The sequence below is a fragment of the Macrosteles quadrilineatus genome, unplaced genomic scaffold, assembly GCF_028750875.1.
Source record: "Macrosteles quadrilineatus isolate MER2022 unplaced genomic scaffold, UCM_ALF_1.0 Scaffold_3__2_contigs__length_128488019, whole genome shotgun sequence".
NCBI classification, from domain to species: Eukaryota; Metazoa; Arthropoda; class Insecta; order Hemiptera; family Cicadellidae; genus Macrosteles; species Macrosteles quadrilineatus.
Genome location: NW_026542596.1, coordinates 119,518,865 through 119,538,453, shown reverse-complemented (window position 1 = coordinate 119,538,453; position 19,589 = coordinate 119,518,865). Strand labels below are relative to the sequence as shown.

Sequence of the window (19,589 nt, the reverse complement as noted above, 5' to 3'; positions counted from 1 at the left end):
GACAACACATCAATTAATTTATGAGCCTAGAACTGTTAGTAGTTGAATAAAGGATAAGAACATATGGCTCGTTAAAAAAACATTGAGGTTGTTTCTGCAAGGTACAGTGAACTCAAAACATTCTTATATATATTTAATTTACTTTAAAAAATTATGTGACAAAAATATAAAATTTCAAGCATGTTTTAAAACTATGACTTAATTTTGAATTTTGTGTATTGTATAAAGAACGTTTAGGAAAATCTTCTTGCACTTAGTAACACTTTTAAACTAATAGTTAAAGATTGGTTTTTAAATATACTAGGAAAGTATTTTTAACCTAAAATTAAAACGCAATTATGAAATATTTGGTAGGGAAGGAATTAACTATTAGATAGCTAAAAAAATATTACTTTTTAATTTTACATCTCTGGTCCAACTAAAAAATTAAAAAGATCCTTAACATTAAAAACACATTACATGTAATACATACAATGACATTTTCTCATATAGAGGGTGAAGTAAAATTACGACTTGAACCTGAAATAAATGTTGCTAGATCTTTTCAATTTAGACTAATAATCCGTATTACCAACCAATACGTTACACATTATATAAATGTGTAAATCTTAAATCTTGTTTATATTTTCTATTGTGTACCAGAATGATGAAATGTTCAATAAATGGGTAAGGTCATTTCAAGTTTGGTATTGCATAGCCTACCTCAGCCGATGATATCCGTCCGGAAAGTCTTCGGTCAGAGGAGAACATCTGCGGCCGGATGATGTAAATATCGGCAAATCCGACATCGGAACGGCGGAAAGGAAAAATCACAACGCGACAACTGTTGTCTGTTTATTTATTTAATTAAGACAATAAAAGCAAACATTTGCTCGGTTACACATAAAAGCTTATTTTAAAACAACACATACAATATGTCCGAAAACGACTCTGAGTCAAGAAGCCGCACGGATCGCTATTGTACGAAACTACATTTATTACAATAAACCTACGAGAAAATATCAAAACCAATAAAATGTAACATTCTTTCATGGATTTATCAAAGCTTTTCGTGTATCCGATAGCTAAAAATTGTGTTCCCAGTGAAAATATCGTGATGGGAACATAGAGTTACCTCACATCGATACAATAAAACTCAATAACAAACATGCAATAACTTATTTCTAATATCAACACGAAAGTGAAGATGTCTGGAAATTAATGTCTAAGTCCTATGGAACGGCCGTCCTTGACGATTTCAGTGCACGTCACGGGTTTCCGTACCGTTCACCGAGCAGTATCGGTCCGAGCAAGCTAATAGGGTGTGTACCGGCGCGGCGAACCTCCACGCAGGCCGATTCTATTGCAACACAAAGTTAACAAATTAATGTACAGAACCATAAAACATTGAGCATCTTACAACTAAAAATCAACCTTCGATATAGATATTTTAGCGCTTCAACAGTAATGGACCAAGAATAATAATTCTGTGGCCATATTCTGGGCGCTTTGTACATAGATATTCTGTGGAATACAAGATTATACTATCAAACCAGACAGTGTGATACTGCAAAGATAAAAAAATACCACCAATTAAATAAAAATCTAATATTTAGTACAACAGTTGAGGACTGAGGAAAGTAGTACTGAGGAATATGTCAAATACTTGATAATTTTGAGCATTAAACAATGAACATATTGTACTTGTACATAAAAAATGGGGGAGTACTCTTTTAAGTTACAACGATTTGAAACTGGTTACTGTTAACTAAATAATTTAAAGACAAAACTTTCTTCAAGTTCAAAGATTACTTAGCTGAAAATATAATTTGTGGACATAAAACTAGACATGTTTGAAGTCTTATTCAATAACAAATCATAACGTATGTTAAACATTGTGTTCAATACAATCTTTATCATATTTATCTTCCATGAAAACCATAACCCAAACAATCAGCTGTGTAATTAAATGATAGAACAATGATATTTTGAAGAAGCAATCCAAACAAACTCCATTGGTTTCATTCTTTAATCAGGAGACATAATAAATTGCTGTTCAAAAAGACTTTTATGCTTATTTAATGTACTCTCATAAGTTTTAACTATATAGAATAAAAACTCATTTGATAAATTCTTATCTATAATTTATTGTACTACTACCATTTATTACTCCATCTAACGATCGTGCCAGCACGGGCTTCTTTGATGCCATATAAAATGTTAAAAATTTCAAATAAATACAACAATACACATGATTTGCAGGCTTCTCCAGTTATGAGGAAGAAATCCTAAATAAAAATTACGCCTCATTGTCATTCAGAACACAAGCTAAGTTGAGGGTTGATTCCAGGTTCGTAGAAAATGCAGAATCCAATCCAGGAGACATCTTGGTTTACTAACAGTGGTTTCAGTGGTTGCGTAGTCGTTTCATAATGTCAAACCGCTGACAAAATATAATGAAGAATACTGGCTATACTGAATATGACTATAAACAACAAAAAACCGTATACAATATTAAATTACAATTAAAAGACGAACCGGAAAAAGGTTTACATTCAAATCGCATAGTAAAATAAATTTTAAAATTGTACATTGAAATCAAGGCAAACATTGTAATTTTTGTGGCCGGATAATATTAATCTTTTTTCAAAGGACTCAAATTTAAATGTGTAAATGGTTAACCGATACCACAACTTAAGTTTAGGAACACAAAAAAATACTAAGCATGCAAATTAATGAAGGAAATAAAGAATCTACAACACAGATGATGAAAACAAAATTTGTTCAATCAACATATTTAGGGTTATTTGCTAGTAGCCTATTACACTAGGAAACTCACCTGAGACGAATCGGAAAATTTCGTTATTGTTGATGTGAGAAAACTGCGTGCATATGTTTGCTTTAATGTTAACAGGTGACTAGTTGGTGAGCTGTTTCAAACACCTGAAACTGAAGTTTCAAGTTTGCTAGTAACTTAACCCTACGCCTTACAAATCTACATTTCCTAGTGTAATAGGATCAATCCGCATTCCATTACATAGGAAATTTATTTCTCTATCTGTATAGGTCGGTTACCTGTGGTTTAAAATATTAATTTACCCGATATAATTACAACTTAAATATGTAACAGATTAGTTTTTACCTAGAAAAATAATAGCGAACGTGATACACCATATGAAATTTCCAATGCTAATACTATTACGTAAGACAAAGTATAATAGGTAAACGATTTAATGACAATACTGCCGCCTAAAACATACCATGAAATATTTCCAGAACAATAGTATCCGCCTACAACAATATTTTTAATATTCCCAATGACATAACTACCCGCCTACAACATAGCTTTTTTGACAATACTTTCGCCTATACTATATTTAATTTGACAGTTTTGCGATGATAATACTATCCGCCAAGAAACATAATACACTATGTAATATTTTTTATAACAATAATAAAACATAATAGCTTACATAAGTTGCAATTTCGTGATATTGTAACCGTCTAACACATAACACACAAATTAAAATTTACGATGACAATACCCGCTTAAAACATAATAACCTAGTCTAAATACCTAAAAATAATAATAGCCTTAGAGGAATTTAATAAATAATTATGACACGCAACAAAATTGAACAAATCAGTCACAAAACATTGGTATTGAGTATCAAGACAGTGTAAATTTTAGCTAAGAATTCTTATATTCATATTTGATTTAAATGTGAATATAACAACTATTCAATATTTTGAAATAAATTTGAACCGGCAATTTGGATAACAATTCGACAGACAAACAAAGGATCAAGTCCAACTTTTAACTCTAGAATGATTTACAATTTACTACAATTAACCAACCTAGTGCTTTAAAATCTTAAATGACATAATGTGTGTGCCTAAGCAAAATTGTGATGGAATCAAAAACTTCACAATCATCTTAAATTTTAAACCAGAGACAGTAAAACAATCAAAGTATATATTTAACCGGGTCTTATTATCCTCATTTTTTTCAAACGTCATCACAAAACATTGGTTGTGGAATTTGTCAGTTAAAAGATTTCAACAATCAATGCATGAGCCTAATATTATAAAACTTTTGTTAGCCTATAAAAGTCTAAAATTACAAAAACATAACGTAACAGGATTTAACCTTCAGAACCCATTTGTGGATTTAATTATGAAATCCCAAGACTGGTGGTAGGCCTATATACTTGAAAATAAAGTATTAATCTACACCATATGTTTTATCTTCTGATAACCTAATTAAGTTGAACTCCAATTACCCAAACTCCAACAATCCGAATCGGCAATTATCTTTATCACTTACAGAAAGAGTTTTTGAAACAGTAATAAGGATCATTATTAAAGAAAGGCAGAAGCCGTGATCGCAGAAAATCCAAAACCGCTCCGGTGGTCGTTTAGTTTCAAACGTCATGTTTCCAAAATCGCGGCAAAATCTTCCGTAGTCTTGTAGACATTATCAGAGTTGACGGAAAATCATAATAGTCCTCTGCGATTGCAACAAATCACAAAATCTCCACAGATGCGTTCTGCAATCGCAATAGCTCAACACGGCTTTTTTCTGTAAATATTTCCGAATTTCAGTACAAATCTGAATTTTTTATTATCGAAATGTGGTACAGTCCCAATTAAATTCGATGATTGGAGTTCTACTTTAAAAGGAAGCCCTATTTACAGCTATCATATACCTTAGGTAGTTAGTTGGACCAATGTCTTCTATGTACATTCCTACTTCATATTATTGAAAATAAACATCCCAAACAAAACATATAGTCTATTTGCTGCTCTAAAAACTAATTGAATTTAAATTAATATCCATACTAACAATTTAATCCAATCAATAAAGTAAAAAAGCATATTTTAAAAGATTTTATTTAAAACAGAGTGAAATAAAACGTATTTGGTGGCAGTAAAAGGAGAGTATCAGTTCCAAATTCCGTTGGTTTGGAGTTTTGACTTGGACATGAAAGAGGAAGCAAAGTTGGGCATGGATTTTCTGGAGACAGGAAACTTTGGGAGAGAAGCAAGGCTGGAAAAGTTTTAACAAGAATTAAAATAGTTTTGAACAGGAGAACGTGTGAGATGTGTTTAAAAATGAAAAAAATAGAAACACCATACCCAGAGCCTAGTAGGCTAAAAGGTCAGTTAAAAAAGTGTCAAAATGTATGCTAGAAAAACCTAGGACTTGAAGAAATAAGAAAACATATTATAATAAACCCATGCATTTCCTAAATAAGATTCAAAAAGCAAAAAACTTATTTTTGTTATTAAAAAAACTTACAAATAACACAAATAATGTTATCACAGCAACTACTCCACATCAGTCTTGACTTTAAAGGTTTGGTATTTATTGATCAGTCGGGATTACGACTACTTAACCAAACTTGATGAAAACATGAATGTTTTCTATTCCCTAATAAAATTTAAATAATTAAGTAGGTGAAATATATTACTCTATGATATAGGTCTCCATCTTTAACAGCATGTTTTCATAAGGGCAATCTCCAACATTCCCAACAATATCCTGAAGGAAACGTTCTTTCTTAAAATTGTTTGTTTACTTTTTAGAGGATAAGGAACAACTTTGAATCTCAAAACATCAAATATAACTTACCTGCGATCATCATAAGAATCTCTTGTGTAGTCGTCATAAGGATGGCTGTAAATAAAGAATATTCAGATAATGGAAGACCTTACTAGTTTTGTCCAATTTTGTTCTTTTTAAGGTTTTTAAAATAAATATAGCTGTCAAAAAAGTTGTTTGGTAAATGTTTTGCTAACCCCTTCAAAACATGGTTTAAACCTTTTTTATTACTGTGTAGGCCTACTGATCTCCACAATAATTAGTTGCTAGTTTGTGCACAGATATATAATAAATTTCATTACTACTTCTACTAGGGGTTTAAAAATAAAGACCCCATATAGCCTATTAAAAAATAATAATAACAATTATATTTTACAACAAATTAATATGAGAAGAAAATAAAGTTGGGGTAAAATTACTTTAGTTGAGATTCACAAAAACTCTGCAATTTTGACATGTTAATATTAATTAGGTATTTAGGTTATTTATTATGATTATTCTTTAACTTAAACTTCAAGAATGATTGTTTTAAAAGAACGATATGCAGTCTTGTTAGGTCAAAAGAAGTAGAGTTTAAATTAAAACAGTTTAATTCTACTACTTTATGAACAATCTATTTAATATTTTATGTGAATTTCCTGTACAGGGAGCTATTTAAATAATTTCCATTACGTAAACAGTCGACGTTGTTACAATCTAAAGTGGAATTTTCATAACATAAAACAATTACTGTACTGTACTGTAGTAACCGCCACTGGAAATAATCAACCAATTTATCAGAGGTTAGGCCTACTATCGCAACTTACTAGTGACACAGTAAAATGTAAACTCACGGATAGATCATTTAAGAAAGCTCAAAGCGTGAACACTAGTTCTTGCAGCTATGCATCTGTAATCCGTGAAAAAAAAACATATTGGCTTACTAGAAATGACCGAATAAACTAATTACCATTAAAACCGAGGCCAGATATCAGGGGTTTTACTGAATGCTGCTTTACTTAATGATACTAACCCGTATCTGTCAGATGAAGATGGCGGTGGAGACCTGCGACTGAACATGTAGTCGCTGGCTCTGTCGTACGAGTCAGGTGGTCCACGCATGCCGAGGGGCCGAGACATGGATGGAGGAGGGAGAAAGTCTCTTCTTGGTCCCAAGTCTCGTGGAGGGAGAGGGGGGAAACGTCTGTCAAACTCCCTGTCATCGTACCTACCGCCAGCCCGGTCGTAGTATCTGTCGTAGTAGCTGTCCTGGAAATCAAATTGTATCTCGTCAAAAAAAGGAAAAATTAAAACTAAAACTATTCATAGCCTATAGAAGGGATTTTCCAAATGTCAAATTCAGCAGCTGAATACGCCTGCGGAAATGCTTATGTTGTGGGAGTCTTTTAGTGCCTGTGTTTTTCAGGAAGAGCATTTTCCTTCTATAATAGCAATACCTGGTCAATTGCAGAGCAAGTTTATTTATTAGTAGACAATTTTCAATAGACAATTAATTAGCTATCAAAGATAAAGCCATGAATCTGTGTATCACCAAACCTTAATATGTTATATTAATGACTAAAATGAATTGGGATCTGAATAATTATTAAGTGATAGGAGTTTTTTTTTACCTTGCCAAACCCTCCGCTGAGCATTCGGTCTCTCAAGAAAGGTGGTGGTGGGGGAGGTGGGTACGGGTCCCGTCCGTACATTCTGTCCCTGAACCTATCTGGTCCCATCCTGAAATGTTATTTAACCTTTATAAACCTTTAAAATTCAAGTAAACTAAATCTACTGAACCATTTCCTAAACCAATGTTTAGAACCAAAATAAAAAAGTATGGCTGATTGAACTGTTGTAATTTATATTTTACGATATTTGATGTTGGCACAGAAATAATTTTGTCAAGTAAATATCAAGTTTTAATACAAATGAATGTAAAAAAATCTAAAACCTTTGACTGTTGATACAAGATGTTCATCCCCCTTGTTAATGTTGTCACCAGTTTTTTTAAATAAAAACGGACGTAATCGAGTCCCCAACAGATTGCCCTGATGTAAATGACCGATTTCTGTCGATCACATCACTATTAGGACTTTATGTATATTAATATCTGTTATGTCCCATCAACTATCTCGGCATCCAAAAATAAGGTTGGACACCCTGATATATGTTAGGTGTTATACACATACTCCAAATACTCACCCAGTTTTGGGGCACTCCTTTGACCAATGTCCTCCTCGGCCACACCTAGCAACAATTGACTTTTTAAAACTTTATACATACGAGTCTTTTCAAAGAAATGTTATGCCTTGTATCATACGATCTATAGCAAGCGACAGGTAGACCTCGCTTGACATGGTCCCAGATTGCACAATTTCAAAGTTACGCATACAAAAAAAATTGTACAGTACAGTGAGAATTGTTTTAAGCTGGCAGCAGTCTATGAACAGTTCTCGCTTTTTATGGTTTCACTTTGAGCGGCACTTTACGGATATGCATCTAGCGAGGACTACCACTTTAGTTGGGTGCCACTAGTCTAGTGGTCAGAGTGAAACTTTTAGGTTGGAGTTCAAATATCACCAATCACCACTTTCTTTTGCTATGTGTAATACGGTGAGCCGGTTAAGTTGTAGACCCATCAATCCAAGAAAAAAATGAAAATCTATCTCTCAGGCCAGGAAAACTAAGGTCCAGGAGATGTTCTAGCAGTACCCAAAAAAAGACTAGTAGGCCTACGTTAATTTTTTCCTCTTAAAGTAAAATTATTATCAGTCTTATATAAACCTAGAATCAGAATTAGGAAGTACGCCTGTAAAAATTCTACTATAGTTTACTCTGATTTTAAGCAGACCTGTGGAAAAATAAATTTAATTAAGTAATTTATGTTACCACCCACAAAACTACACAAAAAACACTTATCGCTACAAATTTTACCCTGTTAGACTAGTGAGTTGTTGATTATGCATGTTAAGAGTATAGGTACCTAAAAGGGAAGAAAACAACCCAAATTACATTGCTCTGTGATTCTGAATTAGTGATGGGCGATACGGACGCGTATCGCGATACAGCGATACGATACGTATCGGAAAAAAATATCGTATCGCCGTATCGAATCGGGCGTCTGTATCGCGATACGCGAATCGTATCGTCAAAAATATCGAAAAACGATACGTATCGTATCGTTTCCCCCCTCCCCTACCTAACCTAGAAACGGCAAATTTATATAAGTACCTGGGGACCAAGCTTTGCTCGGGGAAAATCATTAGTTTACTCTGAAAACAGTCTCAGTATTGCAGATACATAATCCATTTCCACACTCCACACTTCTCGCCTTTACTACTTCCTTCACAACTCCCTACGTTTTGGACCTGTTTCCCTATCCTTCCGATAGCATTTTAGGATTGCAGGCAGATCTAGTGCTAGATAACACGTTAGTGGAAATGGACTGGACTGGGATGGGACTGGTACATTATCAAGTAAAAACCAAAAATACAGACGTCAAAAACTCCTATTTCAAAATTCAAACTACACATCCACAGAGTACAGAGTACAGATTTTGCAGTTTGCTCGGCCTGCGGGGGCCTGCGCAAAAAAAAGCTTAAAAATATCGTTTTGACATGAATCGTATCGCTCTATGTGCCGATATAAATACAAATATCGTTTTAGGCGATACGATACGTATCGTTTTTCAAATATCGTATCGAAATATCGTATCGTCCCTCGCGTATCGCGATATTCCGATACGATACGATACGTATCGCACATCACTATTCTGAATCCTCTACACACATGTGTAGGTAGAGGATATACTTAGCCTATTAAGCCTACTGTAGATGAAAGCCTAGTACCGTAGCGGGTAAGATTGACTAACCTGTAACATTGCTCAGGGTTGCCCATACCCGGCCTCTGACGAACCTTACTTGTGGACACCTGAACCTTCATCGCCTGTCCATCCACCATTGATCCATTCAACTCCTCAATCAGTTTGTTTACGTCTGTGCAATCAATGTGCTGAGAAAAAATACAACTGTCATTAACCTAATAGAAACAAACCCCAATTATGACTAATTTTAAATGTCCTCAAATGAATGTAGAGTTTAGTAACATTTATCAAACTAGTGAGTATCAACCACTCACAATCGAGCATCTTAGGCCGGTGCCACAATATCCTGTTCAGCGGGATGCGGTTGAGCGGGATGCGTTTTTACCGCATTGACATTACCCTGCCACACCTTACAACTCTACCGCAACATACCCACTACGAGTGAAGGGGTCTATCCATATCAAGTGATCCAACAGGGGTTGCTTGACCATTTTTAAAATAAATAATATTTTTATCCTAGATACCTTTATCAATTCTGGGTTCAAAAGTTATTTTACAAATTTTTTATCTATTTTGTTACTCCTACGGCGGCCATTTTTGTTTTGCGGAACACGCAAATTTTCGCTCATGTAAGGGTTTGCGTTAACTTGCACAACTCGGTAACCATGAACACTAGAGTGATGAAACAAAAAGCATTTTAATCTGGAAGAAACAGCCTAAATATTATGTTCTGTACATATTTATTGAAATGTGTATCAAAAACAGTTTTAAACCAATCTCAACATTTCATAGGAAAACGGAAAAATTTCAACTTTTGAAGGCGTATTACCATTGGAACGAATAAAATCTCGGACTTGATTTTTTTTGTGTGTGTAGCAACTCAGTAGAACTGTTTGTATTTCAAATATCAACCATGAGACTTAATTCCTTTAAAAGTTATCATTTTTCAAAAACTGAAATTTTTTGAAAAATTCAAATTTTGAATCTCAATATCTTTGTTGGGACAAAGTTTAAAAATCTGAAATTTTTACCAAAAACCCCTCTTATGGTTGTTATACTGCTGTATGAATTTCATCTTTGAGATTTACTTTCAAGCTAAAAGTTAAGTTACAGTATCATGAAAATCGCAAAAACCCCATAAGCTAGTAGCCAACGCAGCTAGTACTGTAGGTAGCTTAAAAATTAATTTATAGGTGTAGGTAATTATTTTATTTAATGTAAACTTACCTAACTTACTTTAAAGTAATGTATAGCCTTTTCTTGCAAATTTCTTGTCTTATGTGAAATTTAAAAAACACGTTTTATCAGATTATTTTCATTCAGGTTTACACCTTTTTTTCAATTGGCCTAAATATTTTGAACTAATTTATTAATTTATTGAACCACTTTCATTTTAATAAAGAATATTAGAAATTTCACATACAAAAGCTGTTTGAAAGACAAGTTCTTAAAGTAGGCTATACAACTTTTTTTACTTGTTAGTGTTTTTTGTTCTACTTTGATCATGCTAATTAGGAAGTTTGGATATTTCTTCATTCAGTTTGGGTTTGTCCTTCCAGTGGTTTTTGTCAGTTAAAAGAGATTTAATTTTCTCAAAACTTTGTTTATAGGCACCCAAGCTTGGTCTTTCTAATTTGTTTTTAAGGCGGTTGGATGTTGGTCCTGCTGGATCTTTATTTTGATAACTGATGTCAATCACCTCTGCCACCCACCACTGTCATACACAAATGCAATAGAGTCTTTGGTATGAAGTGTAATTTTTACAGCTTTCAGTTGCTAGTGAGGTTACGAAGCACCTAACATTACTACTGTCCGGTACAGGAATAAAACAATGGAAGCTTCTTGTTCCAGTAATCTTTAAACAGTTCTCAAATCGGTCAAGGAGTTTGTTGTTGTGGTGTTGAGTGATTTCTTCATCTGTTATAAAAATGAATTATTTTGTTAAGAAAAACTGTGTTTTGTGACTCATTTACGACTTCCTGTAGGTACTGGAGACTGTATCAGTTCCCACAGAATATGAGTTTTTTTTTTTTTCAAAATACCACAATAAACACTTTATTGATTTGTGTTATACAGGTTACGGTACATTAAATCTAAATGGAAAATAAATTTTAAGACCTCAATATAAATAGAAATAACTAAGTTTTATTTAAGTTAAATAATGAATAAAACTTAAAATTTAGCAGGATTTTATTTATTTTTAGTACCGTAGCGGTACATATAGGCCTAATTTGTACTTTGGGTACAAAGTTTAAGTTAAAAATCTGTTTAGGATTTTTGAAATGTACATCAAGATAAGTTTACATTAAATAAAATAATTACCTAGACCTATAAATTAATCTTTAAGCTACCTACAGTACTAGCCACGTTGGCCGAGCTTATGGGTTTTTTGTGATTTTCATGATACTGTAACTTAGCTTAAAAGTAAATCTCAAAGATGAAATTCATACAGCAGTATAACAACCATAAGAGGGGTTTTTGGTAAAAATTTCAGATTTTTAAACTTTGTCCCAACAAAGATATTGAGATTCAAAATTTGAATTTTTCAAAAATTTCAGTTTTTGAAAAATGATAACTTTTAAAGGAATTAAGTCTCATGGTTGATATTTGAAATACAAACAGTTCTACTGAGTTGCTACACACACAAAAAAAATCAAGTCTGAGATTTTATTCGTTCCAATGGTAATACGCCTTCAAAAGTTGAAATTTTTCCGTTTTCTTATGAAATGTTGAGATGGGTTTAAAACTGTTTTTGATACACATTTCAATAAATATGTACTGAACATAATATTTAGGCTGTTTCTTCCAGATTAAAATGCTTTTTTTTCATCACTCTAGTGTTCATGGTTACCGAGTTGTGCAAGTTAACGCAAACAATCACATGAGCAAAAATTTGCGTGTTCCGCAAAACAAAAATGGCCGCCGTAGAAGTAACAAAAGAGATAAAAAAAAATTAAAATCACTTTTGAACCCAGAATTGATAGAGGTATCTAGGATAAAATTATTATTTATTATAAAAATGGTCAAGCAACCAATTATTTTATTTCTGGATCACTTGATATGGATTGACCCGAAGAGTGTGAGCATCACATGCTGAGCACTGTTGATAGCGACAACAGTAGGGTAAAACACGTGTCACAACCGGATAGTGTGGCTGCTCTCATTTAACTGCATTTTTGTGTTTTGCCGTTTGTCCCGTCGTCCCGCTATGTCGCAGCATGCATACGATGGATCCCGTCGACGCATTACAACCGCGCCCATTAAAACCCATGAGTTTGAATATCCCACCAAACGGATCCCGTTTGATTGGACCGGCGAAACGGGATAGTGTGGCGCCGGCCTTAAGGTGATACATCAGTGCTCTTTACCTAAACTCTTATTTGGCATTCACTTACCGGTACTATTTTTAAATTCTGTGATTTTAGTTCTTGGAAGTATGTTTTACATCAAAAAACTTTCTAGCAGCATTGGATTGTAACTTAACTTGGGCTACACCTGTATGACAGTTACATTGATTGCATGATTTCTAAACGAAGGAGTTGCATAATAAATTACAGGGTCTACTTGAGAATAATTTTGAAGAAATTTCCAGTAGCCTAAATTTACGAATGTGTCCGTTTATTTAGGCCTAGCTGACTAAATGTTAAAAATATGTTCAGAAATTACATACTAGACCTAAGTTACTTCCCAATAACAGAACTAGTTTCTACTACTGTACCAAGAATTTTAAACAATTTGATTAACAAAACAAACAATAGCCTAAACATAAAATCAAAATGGTTAAGTATTGGCAGTACATTTCATGAAGGATTGATAGTAGGCCTAACAACATCAATCTTAGGGAGAGTTTTTTTAAAATTATTTATTAGGCCTAAGTACGATAAATAAAAGGATTAGAGTATGGTAAGTTAGGCCTATGATGATAGAGATAGAGATTTAGGAAATGAATGGGACGAGTACATCATATTCAACAACATAACCAAACAGTCATAAGAGTTGGTATCCAACTCATGTCCAATGCATGGTTATTAAAACAATTTAAGTTAGCTACTTACCACAAAGCCGTAGTTGCGTACAATATCACATTCCACAACTGTGCCATATTTGGCAAAAAGCAGGCGGACCTGTGGAGCTCTTGTGTTGTCAGACAGATTACCCACAAATATTTTAGTCGTTGGAGTGTTAGGTCCCTTCCTGCTTGTAGCAGCCTCCACTTTCATTGCAGTTCCATGTACAATGTAGCCGTTGAGGTTTTGGATAGCATCCCGTCCATTTTCTTCATTTTCCATGTGCTATAATTAAAAATACCTATCATTAGCTTGAATGTTACCAAACAAAGAGAATTTTAGTAATAGGCCTTAGCCTACAAACAATTTGTTTAGCACAGGTAAGGTATTTAATAACATCCAAAAGACCAGCTTAACTTAGAAAAATAATCAATTAAATGCCAATTTTATAAAGATGCATAATAAACCACACTTGCATAACTTATTCTCCTGCCGTTTGAGAACATTATCAGCTACCACAATCACAGTTTCTAACAATCATGAGGTCATCATCATTCATTCCAGTGATCGCAGCAAATCCTATTCATTTCCCGCTGAGTTGACATTGTCATCAACTCCTGAAAATTGCACAAAAACCTAACTTACTGAACTGAAAACGGCAAAACCGACCCATCCCTAGTATCCAACTATCTACAAACACAAATTGCAGACTGATTTAGTTCAAGTGAGTTGAAAAATTTGATCATTAGGTTTCTTAGAAGTGCTGCCAATAGGGCCTAGTCCTACAGAAATTCAATTTGCTTAGCCTACTCTGGCCTTTAGAGGCCTAAGTAGTAAATGTGACAAGTGAGTTAACTAGGGTTGAATGCGGACTCCAGTCAGTTTGTTTTCAACTCGAGTAAACCATCTTTATCGAGTCGGACCTGAACTCACATGATTAAATTCTATAGAGGCCGAAACGCCCAAGTTGAGTAATTTTTTCTATACAGATACAGCGTTGAATAAGCTAGTAAACCATCACAAACTCATGTGGGGACTGCTGAACTTAAGTTAGTATACGAATTTGAGAAACTTATCAACTCAATTCCAAAAACTGTAGGTATCTAACTACAGTAACTTATACTGGATGAGCGAGTTAAGACTCTCAGAACTAACACGTCGTTGGCCGATAGTGAGTAGGGGGACTCACTCTGTTAAAATTGTAACTTAGTTGAGTGTGACTCATACCAAAACCGTTAAGTTACACTTGAACCAGAAAAGACAAAAAAACCTCAGAACCATCCGAGATTGGTCCTCAACTCCATCACATCACAAATTAAGTTTAGGGTAGGCCTTAAGTACGGTAAAGTTAGATATTTTAAAAATTTGTCCAAGCCTTCTGATGATCTTTTTGAACCTCTTTTAACCCTCCGAGTGTCATGCGTCGCTGCAGCGACTCACGAACACTGTTTACGGCGAAGGCTCTATGACTGACAAAATCGGATCGAGTTTGGTATCATTCTTTTCATTATATTCTAAGCTTTCTCCAGAGGTCTGTCTCTAAGCGCTTTATGTTCTCCGAGCCAATCGTAATTGTAGCAGACAGCTGACGTGCGTATTTGTAAACAGGTTAGTTAACCTCAGACCGATGATTGACGTGTTTTATTATGTTTATCATTGTTTTAGTGTTAAAAATCAAAAGTAGTGATATACGTGGTGCATTATAAGAAGATTTAAGTGATTTTGAAGGGCTGGTTGATGATCCTGAAGAAGTAGGTAGTGATATTGATGTATCAGCCAGATTCCTAGCTATGGTTAGGCTATGCATTCTTAGCTAAATGCTATGTACTGAAATCTGTTTTGCCCATAACTTATTTATTTGCAAATCTACTTTCTTATATTATTATATATTTGTAATCCTCATAAAATTTAGAACAAAGTGGCTATTTTCAAATATTTATAGGCCTATAATTTATACAATTTCATTGAGCGCAAACTTATTTTTTTTTCAATTTTTCCAAAATAATTTTTATTTTTACCTAAAAAATTTTTTTTAAACAAATATTCCTTAGGTTTTATGTATGATATTGAAGCCCATGATTTTCCAAACAAAATGGTATATAGAACAGTAGATTTAACATGGTTTTAAGCTTTTCAGATCCGTTTTAATAAAACCTTGGAGAATAATATTGGATATCAGTATTGGAGAACAAGTGCCAAAAATAGGCGGACATTAAGGCCTAAACTATGGACACTCGGAGGGTTAAGGACTTAAACAATTTAGGCTTGATAGGTAAGCAGCCAAGTTAACAAAACAAAAGTTAACAAACTTAAACAATTATTCTTACCACAAATCCATAGTTTTTTACAACATCACATTCTACAACTTTCCCATATTTCTCAAACAAGGGTTTTATGTCAGCTGCAACTGTTTTGTCAGATAAATTACCAACAAATATCTTGAATGTGCCAACACTACTGAAGCCCGGCATCTTCACCCTGCAAACAATATTAAATCAACTTAAAACAATATTTAAATTAAAATATTAACTTAGACCTATTAAGTTAGCCTAGCTAGAAATTAAGTCATTTATGTTGATAAAAACTACCTTTGAGAGAACTTTTTTAAACACTTTTAAGACTAACTTTTAAGTTATGATTCCGTAATGAAAGGAAACTAACATAACATCTACATTTTCTTAACTTACTTAGGCCTAGGGTACTTAGTTTTTGCAAGAATGTGTTAGGCTAGTTATTAAAAGCTTTAATTTTCATGTAAGTGGCTATTTAAATTTTGATATTTTGTACTGTAAACACTGAATCACCTTGTAACTATGTATAACAATGACGTGTCCTATTTCATTTATAAAGATCAATGGAAATAAATATTTCTTATTCTTATTCTTCTTATTCTTACTAGGCCTGTACGGAAGTTCAGTAGTGAACTTACAACTATTTAAATAAATATTTAACTAAGTTTGTATAGAAGTCCACTTTTAACTAAGGTGTGTAAATAATTGGCTAGGCCTGTACAGTTCGATTACGATACGTGGGCATACTAGCCTAGACTGCTAGGCCTGTGTATAGGCCTATGAGTTCAGTAGTTACAACTATTTAAGTAAATATTTAACTAAGCTTGTATTGAAGTCTATTTTAGCTTAAATGAATAAATAGAGAAACACAGTTACGATTAGAAAAGTAGGCAATTAAGTAATTAGCCTAGACTGCTTGGCCTGTACGGGAGTACAGTTATAACTAGGCGTCATATGATAATCGGTATTCCTCCTTTTTCTCTTGATAAGATTAATTATTGCAGCCAACAGAACTAGCATGTTGGTATTTTGATGTCAGGTTGGATATTTACTACAATCCAACAGGTTTTACATAAACACAAACAACTCAACTAGGCCTACTTCCTTTAAACTGAATAGTGTCAAATGTTCTCGAAGGCAATTTCCACTAAATCTTGCATGTGCGATTTCGGTAGCCTACATCGCAGCCAAGCTGCATACTGGTACTGTAAGTATATCAGGCTGTGGTGGACCTAGGAAAGTCAGAATTTTCCCTCGGCTTGACTTATGTAGCATTAGGAGTTATAACCATCGAGGGGATAATGGCAGCAAATGGCAAGCAAAGAAAACTAGATTGAAAGACTCAAGAAAATTGCTTATAACTGTATAGGCTTGAATAATGAGGTTTGTATTGATCAATAAAATTCACTTTTGTTTTTATGTTGTAATCCATAATATAAGGTGTATTTGGAAACAACAAATTGTATTTTTAAATAGCCTAAGGTTAGGGTCCTATTTGTTTATATCGATGCTTGCTTACTCCGTTCAATTGGCGGACCTGAGGCCGCATGCCTAGTATTTTATTGATTTGGCCTCTACTTATTAGAAATAGCAATTGATATATAGCCTATTATTATTTTCATTTCGTTGTTTGGTATTCCGCTTATCTACCCAAGAATATGCCAACATAAGTACATAAGTAAATTAGTTTATGTCTGGAAAACTGTAAAAAATAAAAAATCAGTAAAATAGGCAGAGCCTCTAACTTAAGTTTTGTTGTACCCTGCATCCCCTTTTAAAATTGGTTGCACTTAAGTTTAAGTTACGTCCGACATTTACATTATAGGCTACATTAACTACCATCTGATTATTAAGTGAAACTGTTCTAAACTAAACCTAATCTTAACCAAACTGCAGTATGTGAGTAAGTAGAACGTAAACTAAAGTGCAGCCAATATCAGCTATAGTAGGCTAAGTTAAGTTATTTAAGTATAAAATCTAAGTTAGGCCTACGTTATAATTTAACTTACTGAAGTTAGCCTATTCTTTTCCAAGACGATTGGTGATAAAAACAAAGCTAATTATTCTTAAAAACTTAATCAGCATTTGACCGGTCCCTTTCAAAGCGTAAAAAAATTCCAGCGTAGAAAACCCAAAACGAAGTGACTATTAGCACGTCAAAATGACATCACAACCCGATCCCGTTGCAGTTCAAGTATTACAAAATAATGCAAAGGGAACAGTTATTCTTACTTTGTTCTAGAAATAAGTCATTTGAATTAACATAACTTAACTTAACTTTAGGTAGGCTACTCACTCAAAATTTTGCTATTTTTAAGCTTTGAAAGAATTTATTTCAAAAAAGAAAAAGACGAGCGTAACTTATTCAGTTAAGGATTGAACGTTCTAAAAGAGTCGATGGAGCGCAAAAGCCATTTTCTGCTATCAGTAACTTAGGAATTTTTGAAATGTTACAGAAAGTTTGACTAACTTAAGTTAGGTTGTTTCATTTCAGAATTCTACTATCAAACAGAATTTTGAAATGTTACAGCAAGTTTGGTTAGAATAACTTAGGTTAGTTTAGAACAGTCTCATTTCACATAAGCTGCGGGCAGATAACCTAACGTGAAATTGATTCCATCCATTTCGGCTAATGAGGTTTAGAGGGACTAAGGGACCGTTCCTAATAACTTACTAGGTTTTCTTTGTGTGCAACCTGTTCCCAAACTAAAAGTACCAAATTAGGTGGGTACACTTCCATATCTGTTGGCACAAACAACCGAATGAAAATATCGATCGATATATCGATTATTCAATATATCGACTATTTGATATATCGATTTGTTGTCGGTCGTTTGGTTAGTTAGGCCTAGGCCCTAGGTTAGGTTAAACTTACCTAACTAACCAAACGATAAGTTATATCGAATCAAACAATTGAATAATCAATATTACTTACTCATTCGGTTGTTTGTGCCAACAGACATGGAAGTGTACCCGATTAGGTTAATGTGGCGCCATTTGGAATAGACGTGCGTGGTAGTGGCGCACGTCTGACTTGCGAATAGCTCTGCCAACCCAAAATAAAAGCTAGGCATAGGCTACATAGGGAATCAATAGGCCTAGGCCTACTAATATTTTAAAAGTTAAGGATTGTATAAGTCAATGACAGTCTAAGTTTAGTCTACTCCTAGGCCTATTACTAGCTTACCATAAACCTTACACTTTTCTTGCTTGTCCATATCAGAATAAGAAATTGTTGACATATCCTAAGCTATTGCGTTGTTTTTTGCCTAATGGAATAAGATATTTTTATTTTGAAAGCGAGACCTGCTTTAGAGGAAATTGTCAATAATTGTATTAACTTAGATTCAAAGAAGTTAGAGGTCAGCTAAGTACCCTATGGTTATAAAATTTATTTTCTAGCCTTTTAACCCATAAGTTTGATGTAATTGATATAAATCATGATTACAGCACCTGCTACAATAATGGTAAACCAATAGGTAGGCTAAACACAATGATAAATATCAAAACATTTTAAAGGTTCGGTTCATAATAAGAAAATTGCATGCGACAAGCCAACCCAGCAATGGCTTCGTCGATGCCGGTTTGATTTGGGGAGTCCAAAGAGACTATTCATCGGTTAGCTTTTAGCTTATTACTAGACTAGCCTGTCTTAGTTTGTAGAAAATTATTTAACTAGATAGACAAAATAGTGGTTTATAGTTCTTTACAAACCTGAAGCTAAACTTCTATTGTGAAAAGAACAATCGTTTGCACAAAACCCGAACTGAACCTGTGGACCTGTGTTGTATGTAATTGTAAATGTAAAGGAAAACGAAACGACGCAAGAAGACGCAAGACGCAATTCACTAATTCAGTTCAGTTCGCTCGCTCGCTCTAGTGCTAGTGCTAGTGCTAGAAAA

General features: G+C 33.9%; 1 protein-coding gene across 5 annotated transcripts; it reads right to left on the bottom strand.

Annotated features, from left to right (window-relative positions):
- Nucleotides 1-379: 379 nt before the first annotated feature.
- Nucleotides 380-19,477, bottom strand: LOC128990150 (RNA-binding protein lark-like). Of its 5 annotated transcripts, XR_008490492.1 has the most exons (10): nt 19,141-19,253; nt 15,724-15,874; nt 13,445-13,681; nt 9,438-9,577; nt 7,769-7,813; nt 7,195-7,303; nt 6,597-6,832; nt 5,615-5,659; nt 2,819-2,928; nt 380-1,339 (listed from the first exon to the last, which is right to left on the bottom strand). XR_008490492.1 is itself a non-coding variant. In XM_054412420.1 (9 exons), the coding sequence occupies exons 2-9, from the start codon at nt 15,865-15,867 to the stop codon at nt 1,294-1,296; spliced, it is 1,002 nt and encodes a 333-aa protein (XP_054268395.1). In that variant the 5' UTR covers nt 15,868-15,874; nt 19,141-19,251; the 3' UTR covers nt 380-1,293. The 5 variants fall into 5 exon arrangements, 4 of the variants coding, with proteins under 4 accessions (XP_054268395.1, XP_054268396.1, XP_054268394.1 ...); XM_054412420.1 differs by lacking the exon at nt 2,819-2,928 and having other exon boundaries at nt 19,141-19,251; XM_054412419.1 differs by lacking the exons at nt 380-1,339; nt 2,819-2,928; nt 19,141-19,253 and adding exons at nt 4,857-5,029; nt 19,402-19,477.
- Between the last annotated feature and the right edge of the window lie 112 nt (nt 19,478-19,589).